The sequence below is a fragment of the Callithrix jacchus genome, chromosome 9 (assembly GCF_049354715.1).
Source record: "Callithrix jacchus isolate 240 chromosome 9, calJac240_pri, whole genome shotgun sequence".
In the NCBI taxonomy this organism is placed as follows: Eukaryota; Metazoa; Chordata; class Mammalia; order Primates; family Cebidae; genus Callithrix; species Callithrix jacchus.
Window position 1 is genome coordinate 47595784 of NC_133510.1, and position 26622 is coordinate 47622405.

The following is a 26622-nucleotide window of genomic DNA, read 5'->3' on the forward strand; positions in this document are numbered from 1 at the left end:
AATATTTTTATAGCAATGTGCTCAGCCCATACTTTTCCATTCCTATAAATTAATATTAAAAGAACAATACAAAAAGAACATTTAACAGCTATGCTTATGTTAAACGCCTCCATTTCTATTTTCAAAATTAAAAATATAGAATGAAGGTTGACATTAAGCCAGTTGCACAGTTAGGAAGTCATGTAATTTAAATGACAGATGAGATCACCCACAGTTGGGAAGGCTTTATATCACTTTAAGCACTACAGGATAGCTGGAAGGAAGAGTTTTGAACTTAACACTTTTGAATCTGTAGTTCTTTGTATCAGCTATCATTATATTAAATGTTTTTAAAGTACACTTATCTACAGGCTTATATTTCCCGATCCACCAAAACCTCATCTTCTTTAGAAAGTATGCAAATGTATAATTAAAAGAACGGAACAAACAGGAAGTCCTTAAAAGAAAACCTGCAGTTTGTCATTTTTTGTAGGACAGAGATATGAGAGATCCTAAAGAGAAGTGAGCAAAGCAATACTAGGGAGTTCCAGCAGATCTAGTAGCTGCTTTTATTTAAGACAATAGACCTTGTGAATATTTCTCTTTCTCTCCAGGCAGCTAGCTAGTCTGGTTAACCAAAATTGTTGAGAAATTGTTCTGTGGTTGAGAACAAAATGCTGAATTAAACTGTTCCCAGCACAATAATTGTGTGATTATAGCATTTATATTGCTGGCCAAAGGAACAGTCATTAGGTTTGGAAGACTTACCAAAACCACAAGTACAAAAAAATATGCAAATCACATGTAAATTGCTATTTAATACCTATAGTGGCTTAGAAATGGAACTAAGAGTAGAGCACATTTCTAGTTAAAAGAGATAAACCTGGAAATCTTTATTGTATATTTGGTGTGACACTGAAATTAGGAAGATGTGAAAATGCCTTATATTTATGTTTGTTCCCTTCTCAACAGTATAGTCTCAGCCATGTATTTGTGTCTCTCAGCATCTCTCTTTCCCCTTCCTCCCATCCCCAGTCTTATATTTTTTAACTTCCTTTGTTAACTTCAGTATTTTTAACTCCATGGACTTGTCTGAAGACTTTTTCTTTCTTTATTTTTTTCCATTCTACTCAAAATTATGTGGTGAAAAGATTTTGTCAACCAATGGGGTGTTAGCGTTAGTGCAGAGAATGATTAAAAAAAAAAACTGTCAGCAAATGCATACAAAATGTCAAGTAAAAACTATTTGCTAATAAAATGAAAATACTATTATTTCCTCACATATTGAAATATGCTTTCTATTGCTGATGAATGCATATAGTAAAACATTGAGGTTTTTCTCCTGTTAAATTTTTCCAGGTGAACCATTTACACACTAAAGATTCCCTGTGATGAGGATCGGGTCTTGCTAAATTCATTTATGGTACTGAGAACCACATGTGATCTTTAGGAGTAGTAGCTATGTATATAATACTAATCATGTTTTAGATTAATAGATGAAAAACAGGAGTTTTGAAAGATAAATGATTCAGTAAGAATGAGTGATACACTGATATTTTTCCAGATCAGTTATGAACTAGCAGTAATTCAAGGACATGAACAGAAATTTTTACCAAAGTTTTCTTTTTGAGATTCTAACATATTTCATTTCATCTTTTAAAAAGTATAAAATGGAATGTATTGAAGAATAATCCCACTGGCAGTGTAGACAGTCAGACACAGGCAGAATAACTAAAAGGCTAAAAAATCTTTATTATGTATCTCCTTCTTCAGGAATTAGAAATATGTTTAGCACTCAGATTTACACCATTATTAGAGCTTCATTTCCCTAATTACTTGTATATCACAATGGAGAACTTCTTCCCTTTATATATTTGTATAAATGCTATCGCAATAATTGTAAAAAGAACTAGTCAAATGAACTATTTTGTGTTGATATAAATGTGGTTTTAATATACATTAAAATATGCAATACTTTTTGCATGAATTTAGAGATGATGGTTTTGTCAAAAATCTATATTCAACTAGTTAAAATAGCTTTTTCTTTATTTTACAAGATGGAGTCAGCTTTCATCTTATTTACTACTAATGTCAATTTCATTGCTAAGTTTTATTTTTACTTTTTGAAAATTATTTTTATACATAAATATACTTTTTTCAAAATTGCAATGTTTTTAAATCTTTCTTTGTTATTACAGTGAAGAATATATTGTTCATAGAACTTAAGATACATGTTGAGAATTTAAAAGCTTTGTGCGTGATGTTGATTTTTTGAAAAACATAGTGGCTTTAAATTTATTCTTGATTGTTTTTCCCAATAGTGCAATCTTCAAACTGTACAGGTTTTGAATTGCTAACCACTACATGATATTAAATAACCTCTAATTCCTGCCAACCACCCACACATTAATTAGAACAAACGCAGCAATTTTAATGATCCCACTTGTCAATGGTAAAGCGCATTTAGAAAATAAGGATCATATTTCAATAACCAAATTGTATTTCTAATGGAAACTTAGACTCAATTCACAAGTAAATGTTTCAGCCTCTTCTAAAATATACCTCATAAACCTAAAGTTAAAGGCAAACTACTTATTCGGAAATGAAATTGTTCATTTTGAAGTTTATTTTAAAATACAAACATTTCCTTTTTCATCTAAAACTAAATACTATCATCATATTTTTGTACAGTACTGAATCTCTGAAATCTGTTCATTCTTGCTTTATGGCTTAGTGTGTGAACAATTTTTATAAATGTTCTGTGGGTTTTGAAAAGAATTTGTATTCTGTAATTATTGGATGTAGAATTCTGCTTATATCCATTAGTGTAAGCTTACTAATGATGTTCTCCAAATTGCCTATATCACCTAAACTTTTTTGTCTACTTGAGCTATCAGTAATTAAGAAAGTTGTGCTAAAATGTTCCCTTATAATGGGGGATTGCTAATGTCTCCTCATAACTCCTAGATTTTTTCATCATAAATTGTGAGGTTATTTTATTCGATGGATATAACAAGAATTATTATGTCTTACTGTTAATTGAAACTTTAGTGATTTCATTATAAACTCTTTCATGTTGATATAAATGTTTTAAAATACATTAAAACATGCAATTATAATTTTTGCCTTTATTAATGCATATTTGGATGCTTTTGAAAAGTGCTGAAGTAGTAATAACTTTATATTATTTCTATAACACTAAAGTTTGAGTTAACAGAAAGATATAATAATTCTTAAGTTATAACTTATAATAGAAGCTCTTTATCCACAATTATGCTTTGTGTATTCAATCTTATTTTGGTTAAGACTAGTATAGATACTTTAGACTTGTTAACTTTTTTGGTTAATATTTGCCTGATATATGTTTTTTTCATCTTTGTCAACCTTTTTTTGTTATGATTTAAGTGTTATATCTTGTTAACTATAGCTATATTTTTAAAAATATTCAATCTGTTGCTGTTTTTTAACTGATGAGCTTACTCCACTTACATTTATTGTAATTAAACCCAGGTCTGTCATTTTATTCATACTTTCTGTCTGTATTATCTTTTGTGACTATTTTCGTTTTATGTATTAATTTTTAGTATCCTTATATTTTCTATTTATCGGTTTGATATCTACTGTCTTTCTATTTTTATGAGTTATCTTTGAAAATTTAACATTGCTACTTAGAGAGTCTAAAATTATATACTGTATTATTCCTTCTGATTTTAAAATAACCATAACACTCCATAGCTTTGGCTACTCCTCTCTTGTTTTACATGCTAATGTTGTTGAATTTAGCTCATTTTGTTCTTCAAATATTAGACACTAGCTAATACAAAGTATATTTGTATTTACTCACAGGTTCACCAATTTTTTCACTCACTATTCTATTGCATCTTACCTGTTTCTTCTAGGCTCCCTTTTCTTGTTTCTGAAACACATCTTTTAGAAATTTCTTTAGTGAAGGAATTTGCGATAGACTCTTTTTTATGGAAAATAACCTTTTTCACATTTATTCTTCAAAGGGTTTACTGGAAACATATTTTGAAGTTGGCAGTTATTTTATTTTACTCCTTTCCATTGACTTCTTATAGTACTGTTGAGAAATGTATTGCTAAACTCATTATCATACCTAGGTTATGACTTCTAGCTGGCTAGTTTTTTTTGAGACGAAGTCTTGCTCTGTTGCCTAGGTTGGAGTACTATGGCTTGATCTCGGCTCACTGCAACCTCCGCCTCCGGGTTCAAGCAATTCTCCTGCCTCAGCCTCCCGAGTAGCTGAGATTACAGGCATGCGCCACCACAGCCGGCTAATTTTTTTATTTTTAGTAGAAACAGGGTTTCACCATGTTGGCCAGGTTGGTCTCAAACTCCTGATCTCAGGTGATCCACCCGCCTCAGCCTCCCAAAGTGCTGGGATTACAGGCATGAGCCACTGTGCCCGGCCATCTAGCTGGCTGTTTTAAGGTTTATCTTTGTCTTTCATTGTCTTTAGTTTTATAACAGAGTATTAAGTGATCTTTTCTTTTCATTTGTTCTGCTTGTATAAGTTTTACCCATTACATTTATGGACCTATATCTTTCAAATTCAGAAAAGTTCTCAGCCATTAATTTTTAGAATATTGCCTTTCTCCACTTAAAAAAAATTTCTCCAAAAATTTTTAACTGGGCATTTGTTAAACCATCTTATTCTAGACTCTGTGACACTTAATCTCTCATATTTTTCATTTTTGTTTCTCTGTGGGCTGAAGTCTGGTTCATTTCTTTCTATTTCTTTTATGGTTAGTGATATTTCTCATCACTTATGTCTAATTTGGTGTCTCTCGGTTAAATAACTTTTAAATTTCTGTTACTATATTTTTCTTTTTCTTTTCTTTTTTGAGACAGGATCTTACTCAGTCACCCAGGCTGGAGTGAAATGGCACGATCTCGGCTCATTGCACCCTCCACTTCCTGGGTTCAAGGTGTTCTCTGGCCTAAGCCTCCCCAGTAGCTGGGCTTACAGATGTATGCCACCATGCCTGGCTAATTTTTATATTTTCAGCAGAGATGGGTTGTCGCTATGTTGCACAGTTTGGTCTTGGACTCCTGAGCTCAAGTGATCTGCTTGCCTCAGCCTCCCGGGATGGCAGGCATAAGCACCATGCCCTGCCTGTTATTATATTTTTCATTTCTCAAAGTTCTTTTCAATTATTTTTCAAAGCTTTCTGAACTTCTTTGATCATTTTTTTTACTTCTAATTCTTACTCCAACTTTTTAATAAGCAAATGTTTTAAGCATATTACTTTATATTTTATCTGATTATCCACTACTTGGATATCTTTGGGTATCTAAATCTGCTGTTTTCCTTATTTTGCTTTACATATGCTGAATTATTCCTCATGTATTAAATATTTGTTAAATTTAAAGTATGTAGTAGTGTTTGGCTGAACTTCATCTGTAGAAATTGGAGTATCTAAATTGATGCTGCTTAAATACTGAACTGGGTTATTCTACGAGTTTCTACTAGTCACTAGGAAACACTTATTCCTCATTTTGTAGATTGGGTTTTTACTGACCATTTAGGAAGTTTTGGTTTGACTTCAGACCTAAGTCAGGTAAAGTCTGTGTGATTGAGTACATTATTGTCATTAGTATTTTATACCAATGTGATAGGTAGCCTTCATGAAATCAAGGCTTTTATTCTGTTTTATTAACTATAGTATTTCAGCTACCTAGAAATATATCTGATACATCATAGAAAATTAACAAATATTTGTTAAAGAATCAGCAGCAGCAGCAGCAGCAGCAGCAGCAGTATTCCACCAAAGCCATTGTAGAACATCCTGGTATCCTCACCTTAATGGCAAGATTTTCTCTTTAATCTTTCACCAAGGCAATCCCATTTGATGTCCTGGGTTAGTGTGAGAGACCTAGGTTTGGAGGGACTCTAGGCTTCATCTTAGGTTCTAGGCACTACCTACATTTACCTCGTTCTTCCAAACTACTTGCAATTTACCAGTTTTCTCTTCCTCTTACTTCCAACTTTCTTAGAGGCGCTGTATAAAAAAAGTACATTGGTTATTATGCATCCAGCATCTACTCTATTATGATAGAAAAGATTCCTAGGATAGCTAAGGTTTAGTAGTTTTTTGTATCATTAGCCATACTTGAAAAGAGTTTACATGCTGAAATAATGATTTTTGTGCTGTATCAAAGTTTTTGTCATTTTTGATTTTTTTATATAGGTTATACTTTATTTTGATTTTAAGATTAATTTATAATTATAATTTTTTTTGATATGTAAGATTTATTTATAAGTATTTTATGCTTTGCTCAAGTGAAAGTATAGTGATTAAAAGCCTAGTTTGTAGGTAGGCTAGCCTGGATTTGAATTCCAGCTCTTTTACTTGCTATCTGTTTGACTTTAGGCTTGCCTATGTATCTTTATCTGTAAAATAAGGGTGATGAAAATATTTATCTTATAGGGTTTTTGTGAGTTGAAAGAAAAAATAGAATTGTTGAAATATCAACATAGAAAAAAAATGCATTATAGAAGAAGCTGAGGGAAACAGAATAGGTATTAACATTAACAACAGCCCATCAAAGTACTTCTGGTAGAGGGCAAGTAGATGAAAAGAATTCATGTTGTCTATGATCTCTTTTCATCCCATAAAACATCTATGTAAAGTTAGAATTGCCACAGTTTTGATGACAGAGAAAAATTATTTCTAATCAAGAAAGCAGTCTATAGATTTAGTAAGGTACCCATGGTATTGCATAATTCATCTTTATTTAAATATTGTCATTATGTGTAGGCAGGTTACAGTGCTTTGTGCTGAAAAGTATAAAGTAAATTTAGCAAAGTAGTAAAATTAGCCATACTTTGCTCAGATTTTGCAAGTAATGTGCTATTCCTTATTATTGGATATATTTACAATGGTAGATTGTATAATATTTCTTCTTGACTAGAAGATTGAAAATCTCATGATTACATAAATGACACTATGTTCAATGGGTTGTCCAATTACAAAAATATTTCACATTTTCAGCTCAAGAAACATCTACCATGGCCTTTTTGGTAATTTCACACATGTTTTATTTTCAGTGACAAGTGTTCTAGTGAGTGGCAAACTGCTAGTGTGTCCTTAGCTATAGTATAGTTAGACAAGCATCTTAGTGCTGTGTTCTATCAGATACTGTGAGACAGCATCCATTATTACTCAAAGAGCATGATTTTTCATATTCTAAGGAACGGAATTAGACATCAACTTGGCCCTAATATAGTTGAATTGGGGAAAGTGATATTGACATGTAATCTTTGTTGTTGTTTGCAGGAACGCTACACTAAGGGCTTCTTACCACCAATGTAACATTTTTCATTACTGACTCAGTATACTCTGCATGCTACAAACAAATAAATACCCAATCACTAGCCATCCACACCAATCTAGCACCTGCTAGCTAAAAAATCAAAATTGCTTACTGGGAAATTTCAACAAAAGAAATATAAGCAGGATAATCACATTTACCTTCTGCAACAAAATAAGAATAATGCACAGAGTTTAAGGATGCAGCTATTGATGAATTTTTAATAAAAAGGTTTTGTTTTGCTTTAGTTTTGTTTTTGTGGACTTTTTTCACATATACAGCATCACATCTGCAGCTAAAGCTCTGTATTTCATGTATTACTATATGATCCAGTTATGTTGCTTTATATTGTGCTGGTAACTGAGATAGCAAAAAGTTTAAATGTGTTTAATGGCACACAATCTGTCACATTTCAAATTACTTTCTAATTATTTCTAATTTTCTAATAAGCTTGCATTCATTTCATATGAGTAATAAAGGTTTGTATTTTTTTCATGAAGAACATGTAAAAGCAGTTCCTGTGTCATTAAGGACACATAAGTTTTTATTTCTCTCCATCTAATGAAACACACAAAACCTAACTGTTGGCATCATCAAGGTTGAAACTAGGATCTGACGAGCAGAATGGAATGGGTGGGGGGATATGGAATCAATTATTTGCCATAGTTGAAGGCATTACTTTGAGGAAAAATCATGAATCCTGAATGAAAATGGAATAAAGCCTAAGATCCATTATATAATATGAATGTTTTAATAATCTAGTTATTACTATAAGAAGAAATTAAAGTTAAAACATAAGTAGACTTTTATAATAGTGAATATTTTTTAAAATAATCACTTCAGTTAACAAATATTGAGCATTTATTATGTTTGAGGCATTAAGCTAGGTATTGTGGATACCAATATGAGTTAGCTATGCCCTTACCCTTCAGGAAGCTTAGCCATGGAGACAGACACAAATAATGTTGACCTACTGGGATAGTTGTATGGAGGACATACAGGAGAGGGAAACATCATTGAGCACAGTAAGAACACTGTGAACTTAGGTTTTTCCGCATCTCCTCTTCCAGGTAATGGAGGGAAAAGCGCCATTGTTCAAGGCATTACTTTACATAGTTCATTACATGACAGAGTTCAGAGGTTTGTTGTCTGACTTCCTCCATGTCTTCAAATGTCACTGATTCATTGATTCCACATTGAAACTTGCAGCCTCTGCCCCAACATTCCTTTTTCTCTGCCCTAGCTTCACTTATTCCAGAGCACTTGTCTTATTCGTTGCAGCATCCCTAGAGACGATAAAAATGTCTGGCACCAAGTGAGCACTCAATTAATATATTTTGCTTGAAGAGTTTGGTTAGTCTTCATAAAACAGAGACACTTCATAAAGACAGACACTTAAGCTGGGTTTTGAGGAAGAAGTTGTTCTTGAGCATAAAGTGTAGCTTTTTGGGGGTTCATGGATAAAAAGTATTCAGTTATTCATTTGCTTGTTTTTTATTTGTGTATCTTTAGGGTATATAACATGATATTTTGATGTACATATGCATAGTGAAATGATTATTGCAGTCAAGTAAATTAACATGTCCATCACCTCACATAATTACTTTTTTTTGTGTTAAGAGCACCTAGAATCTACTCTTTAAGCAAATTTTCAGTATATAATTTTATTAATGATGGCTCTCATGCTGTACATTAGATCTCTAGCTTTGTTCATCCTATGTAACTGCAATTTAGTACCCTTTGACCTACATCTCCCCATTTTCACCACCCCTGCATTAATGGCTGTGCTAATTTACATTCCTGCCAGCAGCATACACGGTTCCCTTTTCTCTACACTCTTGCCAACATTTATCTCCTGTCTTTTTGATAATAGCCACCATCCTAATAGATATGAAGTGGTATTTCATTGTGGCTTTGATTTGCATTTCCCAGATGATTGATAGGTATTCCCATACCTATTGGCCATTTTTATGTTTTCTTTGGGAAAATGTCTGTTCAGGTCATTTGTTTATGTTTTTAGTTGGGTTCTTTATATGTTTTGGACATTAACCCCATCCTTGACAAATACTTTCTCCCAATACGTAGGCTATCCTTTCATTTTGTTGATTATTTCCTTTGCTATGCAGAACTTTTTAGTTTGAAGTAGTCCACTTGTTTATTTTTGCTTTTGCTGCCTGTGCTTTTGGTGTGATATTTTAAAAAATCATTTTCAAGGCCAGTGTCAAGAAGCTTTTCCCTGTATTTTTCCTCTAGGAGTTTTATTGTTTCAGTTCTTACATTTAGATTTTTAATCCATTTTCCATTGACTTTCTCTGTGTGTAGCGTATGGCATAGGGTCACACTGCAATCTTTTGCATGTAGTTATCCAGTTTTCTCAGCACCATTTATTGAAAAGACTATCCTTTCCTCATTGTATGTTCTTGGTGCCCTTGTTGAAAATTAGTTGACCTTGTAAGCTCGGGTTTATTTCTGGGCTAAGTCAGGTGAAGTTTTTCAGCTACACTATGCAGTGTTCATTCCAAGGGTGAATAGAAGAAAAAAAGGCCTCTTGGCCAGAAAAAATTGTAAGTCTTTTGAGGATGAGTAAACCCACATAGGTAAGATAGAAAAAAATGTTAAAAGATAATTACAATAGAAAGCTCATTGCACCGAATACATACTACTGGTATGGGAAATATCAGCAAGAAATAAACAAATTAACATCAAGATAATTGGGAATGATTTCAAGAAACTTTGAAGTAAATGTGAATATCACATACTTTTTATAAAAATTAGTCTGTTGAAGTGAAACATTTATATTTTATTATCAATCTTTCTTCAGTCAAATATCAAAGAAATTTTTTCTGTTTTCTACCAAAATAGGCAAAGCTAACTAATAATTTAAGATCCTCAGGATAGGATGTATTAGGAAATTAACACCAAATGGCAATTACTATGTTAAATATCTTTTTATTTTATGCCAGGTACTATGACATTCTATTGCATCTCACTTTTCTGATCCGTTTTCAGATTGTTAAAGTAATATGTTTATATATAGAAATTTTGAAAAATATTTTGCGCAGAAAACAGAAAGCAACATGAGACACAACATAAAGATGAAAATTAAAATCAGCCAAAATGTCATCATTGGTATAAAAATCTCTTATGACATAATAGAATTTTAGCTTTTAAAAATCATTCCTTTTTGGCTGGGCATGGTGACTCAACACCTGTAATTCCAGCACTTTGGGAGGCTGAGGCAAGTGGACCCCTTGAGGTCAGGAGTTTGAGATCAACCTGTCCAACATGGTGAAACCCCGTCTGTACTAAAAATACAAAAATTAGTCAGACGTGGTGATATACGCTTATAATCCCAGCTACTCGAGAGGCTGAGGCAAGAGAATCATTTGAACGTGAGAGCCGGAGGTTGCAGTGAGCTGAGAACGCATCACTGCACTCCAGCCTGGGGACAGAGTGAAACTCCATCTGAAAAAAAAAATGCAAAACATAATTCCAAGAAATGCCTATTTCAAAGTACACTCAATCCTGCTTCCAGTATTAGTGAAGTCACATCTTTTTGTGAGATTTTTTTCACTTGCTTTGGTTATATTTTAAATTGAGATATAATTCACATGCCATAAAACATACCTTTTTTAAAGTATACAGTTCAGTGCTTTTTAGTATATTCACAATGGTTTGCTGGCATCACCACTAAATCCAGAACATTTTCATCAGTCCCAAAATAAACCTGATACCTATTACCAGTGTCCCCTGTTCATTTCTCCCAATATTTGGTAATTTGGGGAATTTTTTTTGAGGAATTGATATTGAACTGAAATTCAACATAATATTAAGATTTTTATTAATTTTATATTACATAAGGAAAAATCACTGATAATATAATATACACCATTGGGCAAAGCATAAATTAGAAATTAGTAGTGAATTTTATTGTTTTCTAATCATGGATACCTAAGAAATGTAGTTGAAAACTACATTATATTTCGTGTTGGTCGCTATATCTTATTTTCCTCATTCATTTTCTTGTAAATGACAATTAATATAGTAATGCATGATATAAAATAAGATTGTACTAGCAGTATTTGCAAAGCTTGGTTCTATTCACATTAATAGTCAAGCATGCACACTGAAATGAACCAGGCTGTATTGTGGTCAAGAACCATACAGTATACAGTATACAAATAGTCACACACATTTGAGGAAACAAGTAGAATTGTTTAATAAAGATTTTGATTTGATCAAGCAACAGCTGTGTAAAATAATACTTTAAGAAATAGCTGTATATTAGAATAATAACCCAATCTTAAATAATGCATCATTTAAGGTATTTTAATAATTACCGTTTGAATTCATTTATTCAGCTCAAAACTATTTTTGTCAAATGACATAGTTATGTTTCTCCCATATCTTTTCACTATTTTCTTATTACACCATGTTTTTGCTACCCTTAAGTTTCTATGATCAGCAACTTTTAATATAGAGAGTAAACCTGAAGTCAACAAATATATTTTGTTAAGCATTTATAGTAAGTGTCATTTAAAAAAATTTTGTATGAATTTAATATATATTAGTAAGAACTTATGCTTTGTAAGAACATGATGCTTCAGATTTGAAAATAAAGTTTACTGTTAGTAAGACTTTTTAAGCCAAACCTGTGTAGCATTAAGAATAAAATTTTATTGTGTTAAAGTAACAGAGGTCTTAATTCTATATCCTTTGAAAGTGGTTGTATCCTAGTAGCATTGCCAACAATAAACACATCATGCAAAAGTAAAAATGCAATAGTGAAATGAGCCATTGAAAGAAAGAGTCAGTGACCATATAATATTTCAGTTTCTATTATATCTAGTAGCAGTCTGGTTAAAAAGAAGTGACAGTTGCCCTGAAGGAAATAAAGTGAAGGTATTATTGTAGTAGTAGTTTGGAAAGAAAATTGCACTGTGTCTTGACTGGATTATTTCTCTATCCTTGCAAACTATCTTCACCTCTCTGTGGTGCTGCTTCTTGCCTTCTTTATACAAATTGAGTTTGTATCATATAAACTCATAGGGCCCAGGGGCCCTTTGGTGACAGGGAGGAGGAGGAAGAGGGGAATTAGAAAAAGAAAATGTGACAGGCAGTTTTGAAAAGAAAAGCAATTTTCCTTGTGGGTTTGTTCCTAAATAGGAGTTCTTCAATGCAATATTTTGCTTCTGCAGAGCAGTCAGTCAGAATCAAGTGCATGCTTGTGCTGTTTTGTGGGGCTTGGCACTGACAGGTTTCATTTAGGAGGGGTAGGAATACAGGGGAATTGGATGTGGGGAAGTTAGTATTTTGGCTATATCAGCCCTGGAGGCAGAGTTAGCACTTGCAATGGAACAAAAGTATTTGTAGTCATCAGATAACTTTGCAGTCAGCTTCAATAGCATCACTCCTTTTTTTTTTTTTGTTTTTTACTTTTTTTTTCCACTTTGGCAGCCAAGCTCTTAGTAGAACCATCTGTCTTTCTATTAGTATTTTTGAGGCCTGTTTTGAAGCCACTTTGCTTGGCAAAGTCACTTTCATCCTTGGAAACGATTTTTAAAAAAAGTTCTGTGGCTTTTTGCCGAAGAAGAGTACTATGTAAAAAATCCACATGGCTGTTCATTTTTGTTCTAAAAGAATATGGCTACTTTGTCTTTGTCTTAAATCGAATGAAATTAGAGGTGATACAACCTCAATGTGACTGTTGGGAAGTGAGAGGCAGGGATTGCAATTTTAGCAATGTTTTTATGTGCCTATATTCCTCAATGAGATTTTCTTTAGTCTTCCTGGTAGATTAATTGGAAGATAAATTGACTCCTTTATTTTTATTTTTTTTCTAAAGACCATTGCATTGAGTAGGATAAACTGAAAAATTGACTTTCTTTTATATGAAATGAAAAATCAGACTATTAGGGGTCATTGAAGATCCCATGTCTGTTCTTGCTAATGGTGGAAAGTTCTCTTTGTTATCCTGGTTACTCCAGTTTGGGTAATTATATTCTGCCTACCTAAACCCCTCTTGTAATCTCATTTGGATATTATATTCTTCATTTGCTCAGAAACTGCTGTGTAGTGTTGCTTTGTGCTTCTAAACAGCTGCTATGCTCCCCACTGAAGGTGACTGAATTTCAGTTGTAGGTGAACTGATCCCTAAGGGTGATGTGTATTTGAACACTATAGCACTCATCAGACTAAACTCTTGAGGAACATTTGAAAAAGTTTTAGATATTACAGTTTATTTGTAATTGTGCTGATAAACCATAGAGCTGCTTTTCATTTTAACATTTGTGTATGTAATTTAAACAAATCTCCTACCATAACTTTGTGCTGTTTGAGCTCTCATACAAACTTACTCTCATAAGTCCTGTTCCTTGAGATCATGGAGTTCTTCCAGTTCTTTGATTCCTGTATTTTTCCCAGTCTGATGATGCCTTCCAGGCTTCTCGTCCTGTTTTTAAACCCAAAGCCTATTGTTGATCAAAAGCAATCTTTGTTTCTTCATAACCTGTATTTGCTGAAGTCCTCCAGTCCCCCGCTTCTCTTCCCTTGAATGCTGGAGTTCATCTTCTCTGATCCCCAATCACAGGGACTAGGCACGTTTTAAGAAAAATCACAGAAAAGGGAGGTCTGATAGTATTACAGTTCATGTCTCACTGAAGGTCTTGGCATTTTCTATTACTCTTTAATTTCTGTGGTTTGCTTTTCCTTTCATTTCTCACAATGACCATCGAGAACTTCCTGGATCCTTGTTTCAGTTTTCTTCCTCAATCCCAATCTCTCGAATTTTCTGAATATGACCTTGCCTTATCATTGAGAAAATGTCTTCTGTCAGGACTGATTTTCCTTACCTTCCCATTTCCCTACACATAAAGCATATCTGTCTTCATCCATTTGTATAGCTCCGTTCCTCAGGGCCCAGAGTGTGAGATGCCACTCCCGTACTAAATGAATCCCTCCACCTCTGCCTTGTCTTCTAGCCTCCTCTGGAATTTTGGTTAGTTTCTCTCTTTCCTACATTTAAAACTCTCCATTTCTATTCACTCCCTTCGGCTAGTAAATGTGCTCAGAACCCTGCTGCCTGAAAAAAAAAGCCTTTGTTTCTCTTTACATCTTTCTACAGTTGCTATCAATGTCTCTCCTGACCTCTTATCAACTTTCTCTGAAGAATAGTCTACATTTGCTTTCTCCTGTTCCCGGCCTGTTGTTCAGTCCTCAACCTTTTGCAATATGATTTCTACACTCTGTTCTAATGGAAGTATGTTATTATAAATTCATCTTCTAAGAGATGTTATTTTTGTCTCTAAAATACTTTCTGCTTTTTTTTTTTTTTTACAATTAGTTTACCCCTTCAATCTTGAAATTCCCTTGGCTTTTGTTATACCATACTCTTCGTGATTTTCCTAATTTTATCTAACTGAAATTTTATTTGCTAACAGGCTCCTTTCCTTCGTCTTTTGTTGAACTGTTGTTGGAACCCAGATGATTTTAAGCTGTTCCCCTCTTTGTCCTTTAGACCTTCTCTAGATTGTCTAGTTTGTTCTCATTAACTTGTGACTCCCAAAGCCATGGCCTCTGAAGATCTCTTCCTCAGCTTCAGACTGAGTGTCTGTCTGCTGGTAACATAGCTCCAATGCAACATCATTCAGCCACCTCACATCTAGTTTCATTTCATTTCATCATGTCTAAAACCATGGTCATCATTTCTCCATGAAAATTATCACTACTACGCTGATTTCTTTAGTTGTTTGATACCACTATAAGTAGAGTGACATCAAATAAACATTATCTTTGATTTTGTCATTTTTTTCATCTATGGTTACTGCAATTTTAAAAAATATTTCTGTTTTTCTTTTCTATTCATCCAGTACAGTTCTCCTGCTCATCAAGCCCTCATAATCTGTTGCTCTGTATTAACTTTCTACTTGGTCTCTACACTGGGCCTTTCCAATCTCTTTTCCATATCCACTAGAGTATTCTACAGACCCTAATTTAATCCCTACGTGATTCCCGATAGTCTACAGGAAAATCTAGTTTCTTACCCTAATGCATAAACTGATTCAGGCAGACCTCTCACCACTGCTTTCTTTATATTTTTTGCCATTCCTAACTGCTGGTAGGGTCTCCTTCACATGATGTTTTTTTCTTGCCCCTGTTTCTTTTCTTATGTCTCTCTCTCTGCTCCTTCCCTATTCAGGCCCTATACCTGCCGCACCTGCTTACATGAAGCCTTTAGTGACTTCTCCTGGCTGTGTTAGGAGCCTCTCTTCTGTACTTCCCTAGTATCCTGTACAAGTCTGTATTATTGAATTAACAGCAATAAATTATAATTATTTGCCCCACAAGATTCAGAGCTCCTAGAGAGCAGCCATGTATGTGAATTCGTCTTTTAATTCCTAGTTACCACAAACTGCATATTCTACTTAGCAAATGTGATTGAATTAATAAATTAATAAATAGGGAGATGTAGGAAATACAGATTAAATAATCTTAAGAATCTACCTAATATATTAATGCCTTGAAGCACTTGATTGTTTCAACAATAGAACATTTACATAAAATATAAAATATTTAACTATGAGTAATTGATAGGTATATATAGGTATATATATAGGTATATAACTATGAGTAATTGATAGGTATTATATGGTATAATATAGTTGATTCATATTGGATTCATAACATTTTAGAGACTATGTACTATCTTGAGGTAGACACATAAAAAGCATTAAGACAGGATTTTTTTTAAGTTTTTAAAATATAGGAAGTAGCCTCTTATGTGTATTACGAATTATTTAAGCTGGAATAACATGCTCTGTATCTTTAAAAATTTATGTCAAAAGTATTTTGTTGAAACTTAATTAGAAATGTCACACATTTTCAACTTTAATTACTGGTTTAAAGGAAATTTCATATGTTTGGTAAAAAAAAGAAATTAATGATTAGGATTTGGAAATATTCAAAACTAGAAAATATATAGAATGAATTACTAACCCTATAACAAATTAGTTTTAGAATCTACCCAGAAAACATATTGTTTTGATATCATGTGTCTTCTTCTTTCAAATATTGGCTAAATTTCGGCAGCAGTGCAATGAAAATCAATTAAGATACAGGAATAATACAGTCATTGCTCATTATTTGCATGTATTATGGTCTCTAAAGTTGCTATGAGCATTGAATTAGTGAATGCTGAACAATTGCTCCTAAAGGAAATATAATTCGGTTCTTGGGAGCTTCTAGTTACAACATTTTCGTCAGCTAATCAATACATAACTTTGTTGTGTATGTGTTTTTGTTTAAAAATACCTTGTTTCATATTTATTATTTATTCATTAACATTGAATTCAGAGTCAACAGCAGGATAACTCATGCCTGAACAAAGTTTATCTAACACATATTCTTCTCCATAAGTCACACCACAGCCCTATTGCCTCATAAATACTAGACAGCACCTAAGCATTATGCTTAGGACCTTGTTAAACAACAAAAAATTACCAACAAAATTATTAATTGTTTCGTGCATGTCTGCAAATGACCAGGAAAGTGGCAATATTCATTTTGGGTATGAGTAAATTTTAGCCAATAGACACATTTGCAAATACAGAATCCATAAATAATCAGGATCAATGATATTTTGAGATGTGTTTTTAGTTGCTCACATAGATTAACAACACATTTTGGATTGTATTTATTTCACTGTTAACTTTATTCTGATTCTTAACAGTACAGTACTCTACAGCCTGTTTTGTGATAGGCTAATAAAAACCCATCACTGGGACTGTGAAATTAGGTTTTTCAAATAGTTCCTTTTTTTCTACCTTGTGGTTCCTCTTTCAGTTCCTTTCTCTCCTACTTCCCCTCACTAGAATGATCGGGAGATGCAATTCCAATATTAAGTTTGCTTTTAGCTAAATATGGGATCTTGAACAATTTCTTTGGCCAAGCTAGGCCTTATTTCCTCATCATCATCATGATTATGTTGTTGCTGATAGTCTCAAGGGTCTTTCTCAGCTTTAAATTTCTATATCACTCTTTACAAGTGGATCTTGAAAAATTTAGACACTAAAACAAATTATACTACAACTAAATGCATTTTAATAATTGAATTCATAAAAGATAAAAGTTTAGAATGCACAGATTAATAAAAGCTCCAGAATACATTGCAATTTATTCCTTAAAATACTCAAAATTTTATCTAAAAGAATATTATAAACTATTAAAGTATAAATTACCTAGATAAAAACTGCCATAACAAGTGTGCTTTATATACAAATGATAACCAGTTGACAATAACCCTAATAAAACTTGCTCTGTATAATGCTTTCTAATTTGGTGTCATTGCTGAAAACAGATCAACCATCACATGTTGCTCTTTCCTCTCCCTCTCTCGCTACCCCGCTGCCACACACACATTGCCTTCCCTTTCACCCTCCCCTTCTCCCTCTCTCAGTCCTCGCTGGCCACCTCACTCACCAACCAGAATCTCAGAAATAGCTCAGAGGTTTACTGTGGAAGGTTAAATAAAGGAGAAATTGAAGGTGGGCTTTTAAAGTGAGAAATGATGAGAACTGTAAGAATCATCAGAACCCTATGAATATGTAATGCCAGTGGGAAAACAAGGAAACAGATCTGAGAGATAATTCAGAGGTGCTGTTAAGATTAGTGACTGAATAAATTATTTTTATGTATTTTTTTCTTTTACTTTTTCCACCATCATCCCTATTATAATTAAAGCTTCATAGATGCAGGATTTTGGTTTTCTTGTTTTCACTATTGCATCCCTACTGCCTAGTTCAGTTTCTTGCACATAGTAGGCATTTCTTACATATTTTACAAATAACTGCTCAAGGTGTGGGAAAACTAGTGGAGAAAATAAACTGTCAGAAATTTTAAACACGGTCTCAAATTACCATCCATATATCCATCCATCAATAAACACTAACCACTAATCATTTTCACCAGGGAGATTTGCTTAAATACTGATTCAAAAAATGTATTTTACTTAATGACAAATCTCTACATTAGTTAATAATGTGACAAGGCTGCAGAAATGGCTACATTAGGTTATATTTCTAGAAATTCCTATTCAGTTCGAAGAAAATAGTGATTCCATTGTGATGGATTATTTATTAACTAATGTGAACCCCATACTCTGAGAGTGGGACCAGCAAGTTAGAGTGCATTCCAAAGAAGGCAACCAGAAGAGAGACCCTGTGGTCTGAGGAGGGGTTCAGTTGCTTCAAAAGGCATAGATACAGGCAAAAATATCGTACAGAGTCTGTGTAGCAGGATTCAAGAGACTGAATTCGAGATGCAGTTCCAACTAATTCTGTGGCAAGTCAATTGTCTTTCGGCATTACTAACCTCATCTATAAAAAAAAAAGACTAAAGTTCTAGCTGTTCTTTAAGCTTTCTTTTAGGTCTATTACTATATTCAAGAATTTTAAAATTCAGTATTATGTGTGAACAGGAGAAGTTGTCCTCAAAGAATGAAGAGCTATTTATATGTAAAATGATACAGATTTAATGAGTTTTGTTTTAGAAGGTAGAATTAGTCCCAACAAGTAGGATTTGCAGAGGGCGATTTCAGTTCATTCTAAGGGGTAACTTTTTAGCCATTTCATTAGTGCAATAAGAAAAAGGCTTATCATTGCGTAGTGATATTTTAATCACTGCTAAGAATATCATGTAGGGAAATTATTCATCATGTCAGAGAATAGACTTAATAATACCTTTCAGTTCTAGGATTTTCCAGTTCTGATGTCTAAGGTAATCCCAAAGCATATCCTCAAGCCCAGTATCACTGCAAGCTTCTATGCTATTGTTTTGAATTGAATAAATGATTTTCTTTTATCATGAAATAAGGAGGGTGGGAAGAAGCATGGAGCATCGAAACTTCTTCTCTTTGATTCGCTCTATCACGTTCAGCAGGTTCAAGGTCAGCTGCCGCCATTAATGATTCCCGTATTCCCTCCTGATCAACGGACACTGGCTGCAGCTGCCCAGCAAGGATTCCTCCTCCCTCCAGGCTTCAGCTATAAGGCTGGATGTAGTAAGTACTGTTGATTTTTCATTTGGGAGTGGGTGGAGGGCACAGCTTTAAATTAGGCAATTTAATATTACTGCCACACCAAGAAATGAGATCACCTATATAGCATTTTTATTTTAAAGAGAAAACACACGGAATGTGTGGAAGAGTGTGTTAGTATTTAAAAGGGCTTAGATTAAGCCTGTGCTTCTGAAGGTAATCTTTGTAATTCAATTTCATAACTTGTATTTCCAGTGTATCGCTAATGTATGTAGTTTGTGGGTTCATTTTATTTTTTTCATGGATGACCTAGGAATATGCTTTTCAATACCTTTTTAGCAGTGAGGTAAACACAAATTTCGTAATGTGAATTAGTTGGTCTTATATTGTTTTTCTCCTCCAAATATTGACAGCTTAAATTCTCACCAGTCTTTTCAGTTCTTAGACTGAACCATTCTTTTTCTTGACTCTGGACTCACATCATCAGAATTGAAGCTCCTTCATATGTTGGAGCTTTTCTAGCTCAGATTAGGGAGCGCTTGTCTGACCTGACCTAAGTTAGGTTCCTTTCTCCTCCTTCCTCTGGGGTTCGTATATTTTCTTTTTCACTTTAATTGTAAGCTTTCTGAAGGCAGTTGCTGATTCTGTCTTACTCATTGTTTATGTCTCAACTTTTAGTACAACATTCAACATTTTTGAATGAATGAATGAATACATAAGCAATATGGAGGACATTTTTTGAACTAAGTGATATACTAGGGTAACTATTTATATTGCTTATTAACTTTAGATGCCTGTGATTTCATCCTTTTTTCTTTTTCTTAGCCAAATATAAATTGTACATTGTTAGTCCTAGGAAAAAATACATCATTTAAAAAATTTTAGTAATAATGCCAGCTATATTCTGTAAGATAAAAATAATAACACATTCTAAAGAGGGGCTAGATTGGTAAGCTAGATATCTTCCAGAACATCTTTACCATGGCCTGAAGGAAAATAGTAAAAGCAAGTTGATTGAAACATTTTTATTGATAAAAATGAACACCACTAAAAAAATTAGTGAAATTTTCTTTTAGATAATGCTATAGAATATTGTTTTTAAATTCCAGTGCATTTTGGCTTATATATGTGTGTGTTAATAAATTGTGCCGTTAACGTCTTGTTTTGCTTTAGTATTTAATGTGTTTGAGAAACTCTAACTACTAGAAATCAGTTCTTTCTATTAGGTGATGTTTTAAACTCTCACATTGGGGCTTTCAATATTAATTATCTTTGTATACCCTTCTCTATATCATATTGGAGAAATGGGTTGTAATTTCTTAAATATGCAAAGTCATTTGCTGACCAAAATGTGGTCTGAATTCAAGACGATAAAAATTTACGTGTGGTGCTTTGCTCTTTGAGGTTTTTTTTTTGGTTTTGTTTTTTTTTTTGAGATGGAGTTTTGCTCTTGTTACCCAGTCTGGAGTGCAATGGCACCATCTTGGGTCACCGCAACGTCCGCCTCCTGGGTTCAGGCAATTCTCCTGCCTCAGCCTCCTGAGTAGCTGGGATTACAGGCACGCACCACCATGACCAGCTAATTTTTGTATTTTTAGTAGAGACGGGGTTTTTATACTGCTTTTGCAGATCTTTCTCTTGACTTGGTTTCCTCTGTTTTAAAAAGGAATTCTCTCTCTGGCCTCTTAATTTATTCATTTAATGTTACTTTCCACATCATCCTACCTTTGTAGGTTACCAATTCATCCAGACTTATAAACTTTTTTTATAATTAAATACTGTTTTTCTTCTAAATGGTTTAAATTGTAAGAATAGTTTAAATTCTATGAATAGAACTTTAGTTTTTATTGCTACACTAAATTCTAATTTTTTAGTTCTGATTTTTAAATCATGAAAGGTTTTTATTTTGTTTCTGTTTTCTTAAGGAATTACTGTTCACGCTAAACACATGCCACCAATGTATTTTTGGTAACCTTGGTTACAAAAAAAATACACACTTTCTAAAATCAGTTGTCTTTGACTGCATCTGTAATATATACATACAGACTAGTTATATTTAAAAAAAAAAAAGTTTTTTAAAGTAACTGCAGAAGTAAGTCCCATTAGCAAATATTGTGCTGAAAAGAAAACCACATTGAGTATGAACAATAGCATAACTGTAGGCCTGGAAAAGGTCACAAACACCTGTACCTCACTCTCATTGACAGAGGTGGCATACTAAATTTGTTCATTGTTCATGGAATGTGGAATGGAGAATTTTTTCCATTTCCAAAATTGTTAGTATATTAACCATTTGGTATTCATACTTTCAGTGCTTAAACTTATAAATGATGCCACTTCTTTTGTAACCTTGGAAATAAAATAGAAAAAAGGCTTTGCAGCTGCTGGCAAGCTTGAAACTGGCATTGCACCAAACTCTAGAACTAAGCAGAAGCCAGTAGCAAAAGAAAGTGCCACCCTCCTTGACCCCTGCCATTTTGAGTCAGTTTGAATAAGGAACTGGGTGGCAGTGATTCCAGATGATGTCCTCCCTGATCACATTTCAGGAAAGGAATAGAGGTAGGAGAAGAAATTGTGCCATTTCCGCTCTTTAGTGGGACTGATTTATTCCCCTCATAATTGTCAACCATTTGTGACTTTTCTAGTTGCCAATTATTTTAATTTATTACGTATTCTTCAATAAAAGAGACTGACCAATCCTTCTCAATTTCAATTTCAAGCAAATATGAAAGATACCCTATTTGTTGCTATCAAAAACTCAGATACTTTTCATCAATCCATTCATAGAACATACTGATGATACATTTTCCTGTTTAGACTAGATGTCTTCATAAAATGAAATACATTTTAAAAGCCTTGGAACTAAACTAGGAACTTTAAATGAACTCAATAGGAAAAAAAATAAAAACACAGTTAAAGGAATCTAATCATTGTAAATTTAGTTAACATCTCCTGTTTCTAGAACAGAAGCTTTTAGTTAGACATAAAGATATTTTTTTCTTTAAGAAATATATAATAGCTGAAATGTGGTATGGAATAGAAACCCACAAAATGTGGTTGCTGAGCCTCTCTTGCCTGCTAGAGTGCACATCATTTAAGCAATATAAGAATAAATTAATAGCAGCACAGCCAGGCACATCAGAGAAAATTGACTAGACAGAAAGAAAAGAAACTGTAAAAAATATTGCTGTCCATTCTTTTTCATGAGTATGGGGATCAGTTCACAAATGTTGATGGAGTATTAGCAGACTCTCAGATTCTGTTTGGGCATTTGGTATTAATGAAATTAGGCATGAAACCACATTTCTTCATGGATCCATATCTATTATTGCTTTCCTTACTTATTAAAATCCTAAAAATACTTGAAAACTTAGGAGGTATAAATGATGTATATTTTTGAATAAAATCCCCCCCATATATATAGTGTGTGTGTATAAAATAAATAGAGAACTTGAAAATAATTATATAAGAACACTGGTTTAAGCAGTCAGCAGAGACCAGTTCATTCAGGGAAAGGAAAAAATTAGTTGAATAATCTCTATTTCGAACATCTCAGTTCTATTAAAGCTGTCAACTTACTTGCTATATGTAAACACACCCCAGATTTTATAACAAATAATTAGAAGTCTCTATTCTAAAGTATGTTTGTGGATAACAGCTCATTTTAGTCAGAAAATAATTATTGCAGCCCTTTAAGTTTGAACAACTACGTAACTAAAGTTGCAATTCTAAATTAATGAAATAACTGGTTGTACAAATGAATTGATTCAAGTACACAGTGGATGGTTGAAGAGTCCAAGAACACAGTCCATTTGCCCTGCTGGAAAGTCTGAGTAGTATCCTAAGTTATTTATCAAAGACTTCAATATGTGATCTGTGACACTTGTGACAGATACATATTTTTGAAATAAAATAAAAATGCCTTTGATACCTGTAGAACAGTTTTATGTTTTTGGAAAGATACTTCCTTTGCTCATTCTAGAGCAAATCCTACTTTACAAAAAAAAATGACTTTAAAGGAAAATAATTTTGAATGGTCATGTTGGTGTCAGCCCAACATTTTGTACTTGAGAGAGACTTTTGAGATAAGGTGGTTGATGGATAAAAGGTTAGTCAAAACCACTTTCTCTGACTCTCATTCCAGGCCTCTTTCTGTAGCACATGGCTTCTTTGCACTCTATGTTTAGGATCACTGATGTTTCTTCAGAGTGTGTATTCTAGAGGTAGAAATTAGAGGTGTAGGTGATTATCTTATTAATAGAAACTGCCGTCCTCTGCACCTCTCTTTTCTATTTGGGTTTAAAGTTCCCAGTCATATAATTGTAACTGCATTAGATGCTTTAGAAAATTAAACAGGAAAATTTTTTATGTAGAAATTTAAAAACTATGCATGAATGGCAAAATCCAACAAAATAACACATTTTCTATATACAGTATAAAACAATTTTTAAAAGGGCTGGCTTGATAGTAAAAGAGTGGCTCAAATTATCAAACTGAATATGAAATATAGCTGTAGATACAGAATATTTACCAGGTATACTTGGATATGTGCCTACTGCCATGGTTCTCATATTGTGTGCCAAGGTTCCCAGGGTGCTATAGGTAATTCACAGGGGCACAGGATATTTTAAAAATTTAGAGAAAATACAGAGGCATCTATTGGATACTATGTGAACTATCACAGATAAGCTATTTGGACTTTACTAAATAAAATTGAGTAGTTCTATATTTCCTTTGTTTTTAAGAATGCCATGAAACAATTATTGAGCTAGCAATGGTGCCGTAATCAAAGAAAGTTTGGAAATTTTTGGCCTAGAGTATATTTGTTTTAAAATTACCGTGATTTTTTTAACCTGGATGTTATTGTTGTTCACCTATTATACTGCTAACCACAGAACAGAATAACAAAATTCATTTTCCATTTAACGGTGCTATATACTATATTATGACGATAATCAATTATTTGTCTATACCAATTGATTCCTTTGTCAATATGATCTCAAGCATTCAATATTTAGTCTATTTATTTCGATTTAATTAATGCAATCTCAAATAGGCAACTACAAATGGAGAGGTACTTTAAAGGAGAGAGCCTGTACTTGGGGTCAGATTTTAGCTCAATATGATGCTTTGATTGTGCTAATGCAAGTTACCAAGCTTCAGTTTCCTCACTTGTACAACAGTGTAATAAGATCCATTTTACTGAATTGTTGCAAAGATCAAACAAGATTACATAAGAATTGGTGCCTAACATAGTGCCTGTCTTATTATGTCACTTCTAAGTGATAAAGACTGAGGTAATATAGTACAAGCAAAATATAGATCCTGTTTCAAAAAGGAAAAAAGGATTTTAAAACCACACCTAGCATTTGATTATATTTCTTCACTCACTGTCTTTGAGAGAGGATCGAACTCACTCTGCCATACATGAATGAGGCTTCCTCTGACCGAGAAAAATAACTGTTTGCAGAAAAGTGACAGAGTGCTGATGAAAACATTGGTTTAATACAACCTTAGCCTTACCTATTTTTATTATAATCACCAAGTTTTAAACTTTTTCCTTTTTTTTTTATTTTGAGATAATCTCACAGTCACCCAGACTGGACTGCAGTGGTGTGATCTTGGCTCGCTGCAACCTCCACCTCCTGGTTCAAGAGATTCCCCTGCCTCAGCCTCCCAAATAGCTGGGATTACAGGCATGCACCATCACGCCCAGCTAATTTTTGTATTTTTAGTAGAGATAGCATTTTGCTCTGTTGTCCGGGCTGGTCTTAAACTCCTGACCTCAGATGATCCACCCACCTTGGCCTCTCAAAGTGCTGAGATCACAGTCAGGAGCCATTGTGACTGACCAGTTTTAAACTTTTTCTGTTATTGTTTTTTACGTTTTTTCTTATCAGAGCTCATGTTGGAAAAGATCATATGAGTTTTAGAAAATGTATTTAGTCACTTTTTTGGCTTGTATCAAACAAAATATATTCACATACTCATTCTGCATTTTACCATACTGATTAATTTTTCAGAAATGTGCAAAATAAAATAGCGATATAAAGTTACTGATTGAAATATTTAATTGCCTTATGAGATAAGCTTAAATAAACAGAAGTCGATGAGCCAAGCTTAATAAACTTAAAATATGCTATATTTATTCTTCATCAGTTTTCTGAACAGTATTTCCGTTTCCAATAAAAAGGGAAACTCTCAGTTAATTAGTTCCTCATACACCACAGTAAAATTAATGTTTAGGAGTTAAATACCATAAACTTCCTCAGGCATATTTGCTGATGTGTTCCTGTTTTTAGTTAACGTCACATGTTTCATTGTTTAATGGGAGTATCATGTGGGTTCCATTATATCTCTCTCATGCAAAGGGTCCATGTGACTGGCATTTTAGGAGACTGCATGCTACTTTCTGATTTAACTGTCAGCTATGTCAGCTGACATACAGGTTATTGACAGTGAGTGATGAAACAATCACCAAATTGCAAGCTGAAAGCCATTGACATGGTACATTTTTATTAAACTGACAACATGGGAAATGTGTTGTCAAGACCACATACAGTAGGTTCTTTGTAAATAAGCTGAGGGAAGAGGATATAATCATATCTTTAGGCATCTGTCTTTTGTTTGTTTGTTGATTTTTTGAGATGGAGTCTTGCTCTGTCACCCTGGTTGAAGTGCAGAGCAAGACTGCACTTGGCTCACTGCAATCTCCGCCTCTTGGGTTCAAGCGATTCTCCTGCCCCAGCCTCCAAAGTAGCTGGGATTACAGGCATCCGCCACCATGCCTGGCTAATTTTTTAAAATTTTTAGTAGACACAGGGTTTCGCCATGTTGGCCAGTCTGCTTTCAAACTTCTGATCTCAAGTGATCCACCCACTTTGGCCTCCCAAACTGTTAGATTACGAGCGTGAGCCACCATGCCCAGACATCTTCTGTGTTTTGTGTGTTAGAATTATTGTGACCAGCTCTTACCCTCTCCTCAGCCCTCCCAAAACTTTATAAACTAATGACTTTGGGAGATCTTGATTGAGTTGTAAAGCTTTGTAAATATTTATATTTGTAAAGTATTATTTTGGTACCCGAATGGCCAATCATTTACATTCCCTTTTGAGGTAGTTATATTAGTGGTTTAAAAATATGAAATGATTGAAAAATAGAGAGAACTGGGTTCAAAAATGTGTACAACATTCCATAATTATGTGTTGGCAGTCATCCACTTCTCACGAGAGAAATGTTTCTAGGTCATTAAAATGCATCTTTCGATAAAACATGGG

General features: G+C 33.6%; 1 protein-coding gene across 32 annotated transcripts in view; it reads left to right on the forward strand.

Moving 5' to 3' along the window:
- SOX5 (SRY-box transcription factor 5) overlaps nucleotides 1–26622 on the forward strand; it is a 1034770-nt gene that overhangs the window by 879233 nt on the left and 128915 nt on the right. For 24 of the 32 annotated variants that reach the window (XM_035258425.3, XM_078339089.1, XM_078339088.1 and 21 more), the window contains one exon: nucleotides 19246–19369. In XM_035258425.3, coding sequence (XP_035114316.1) covers nucleotides 19246–19369 — 124 coding nt within the window. The remainder of the gene's footprint in view (nucleotides 1–19245; nucleotides 19370–26622) is intronic. The other 8 variants (XM_078339096.1, XM_078339098.1, XM_078339103.1 and 5 more) reach the window with 1 other exon arrangement.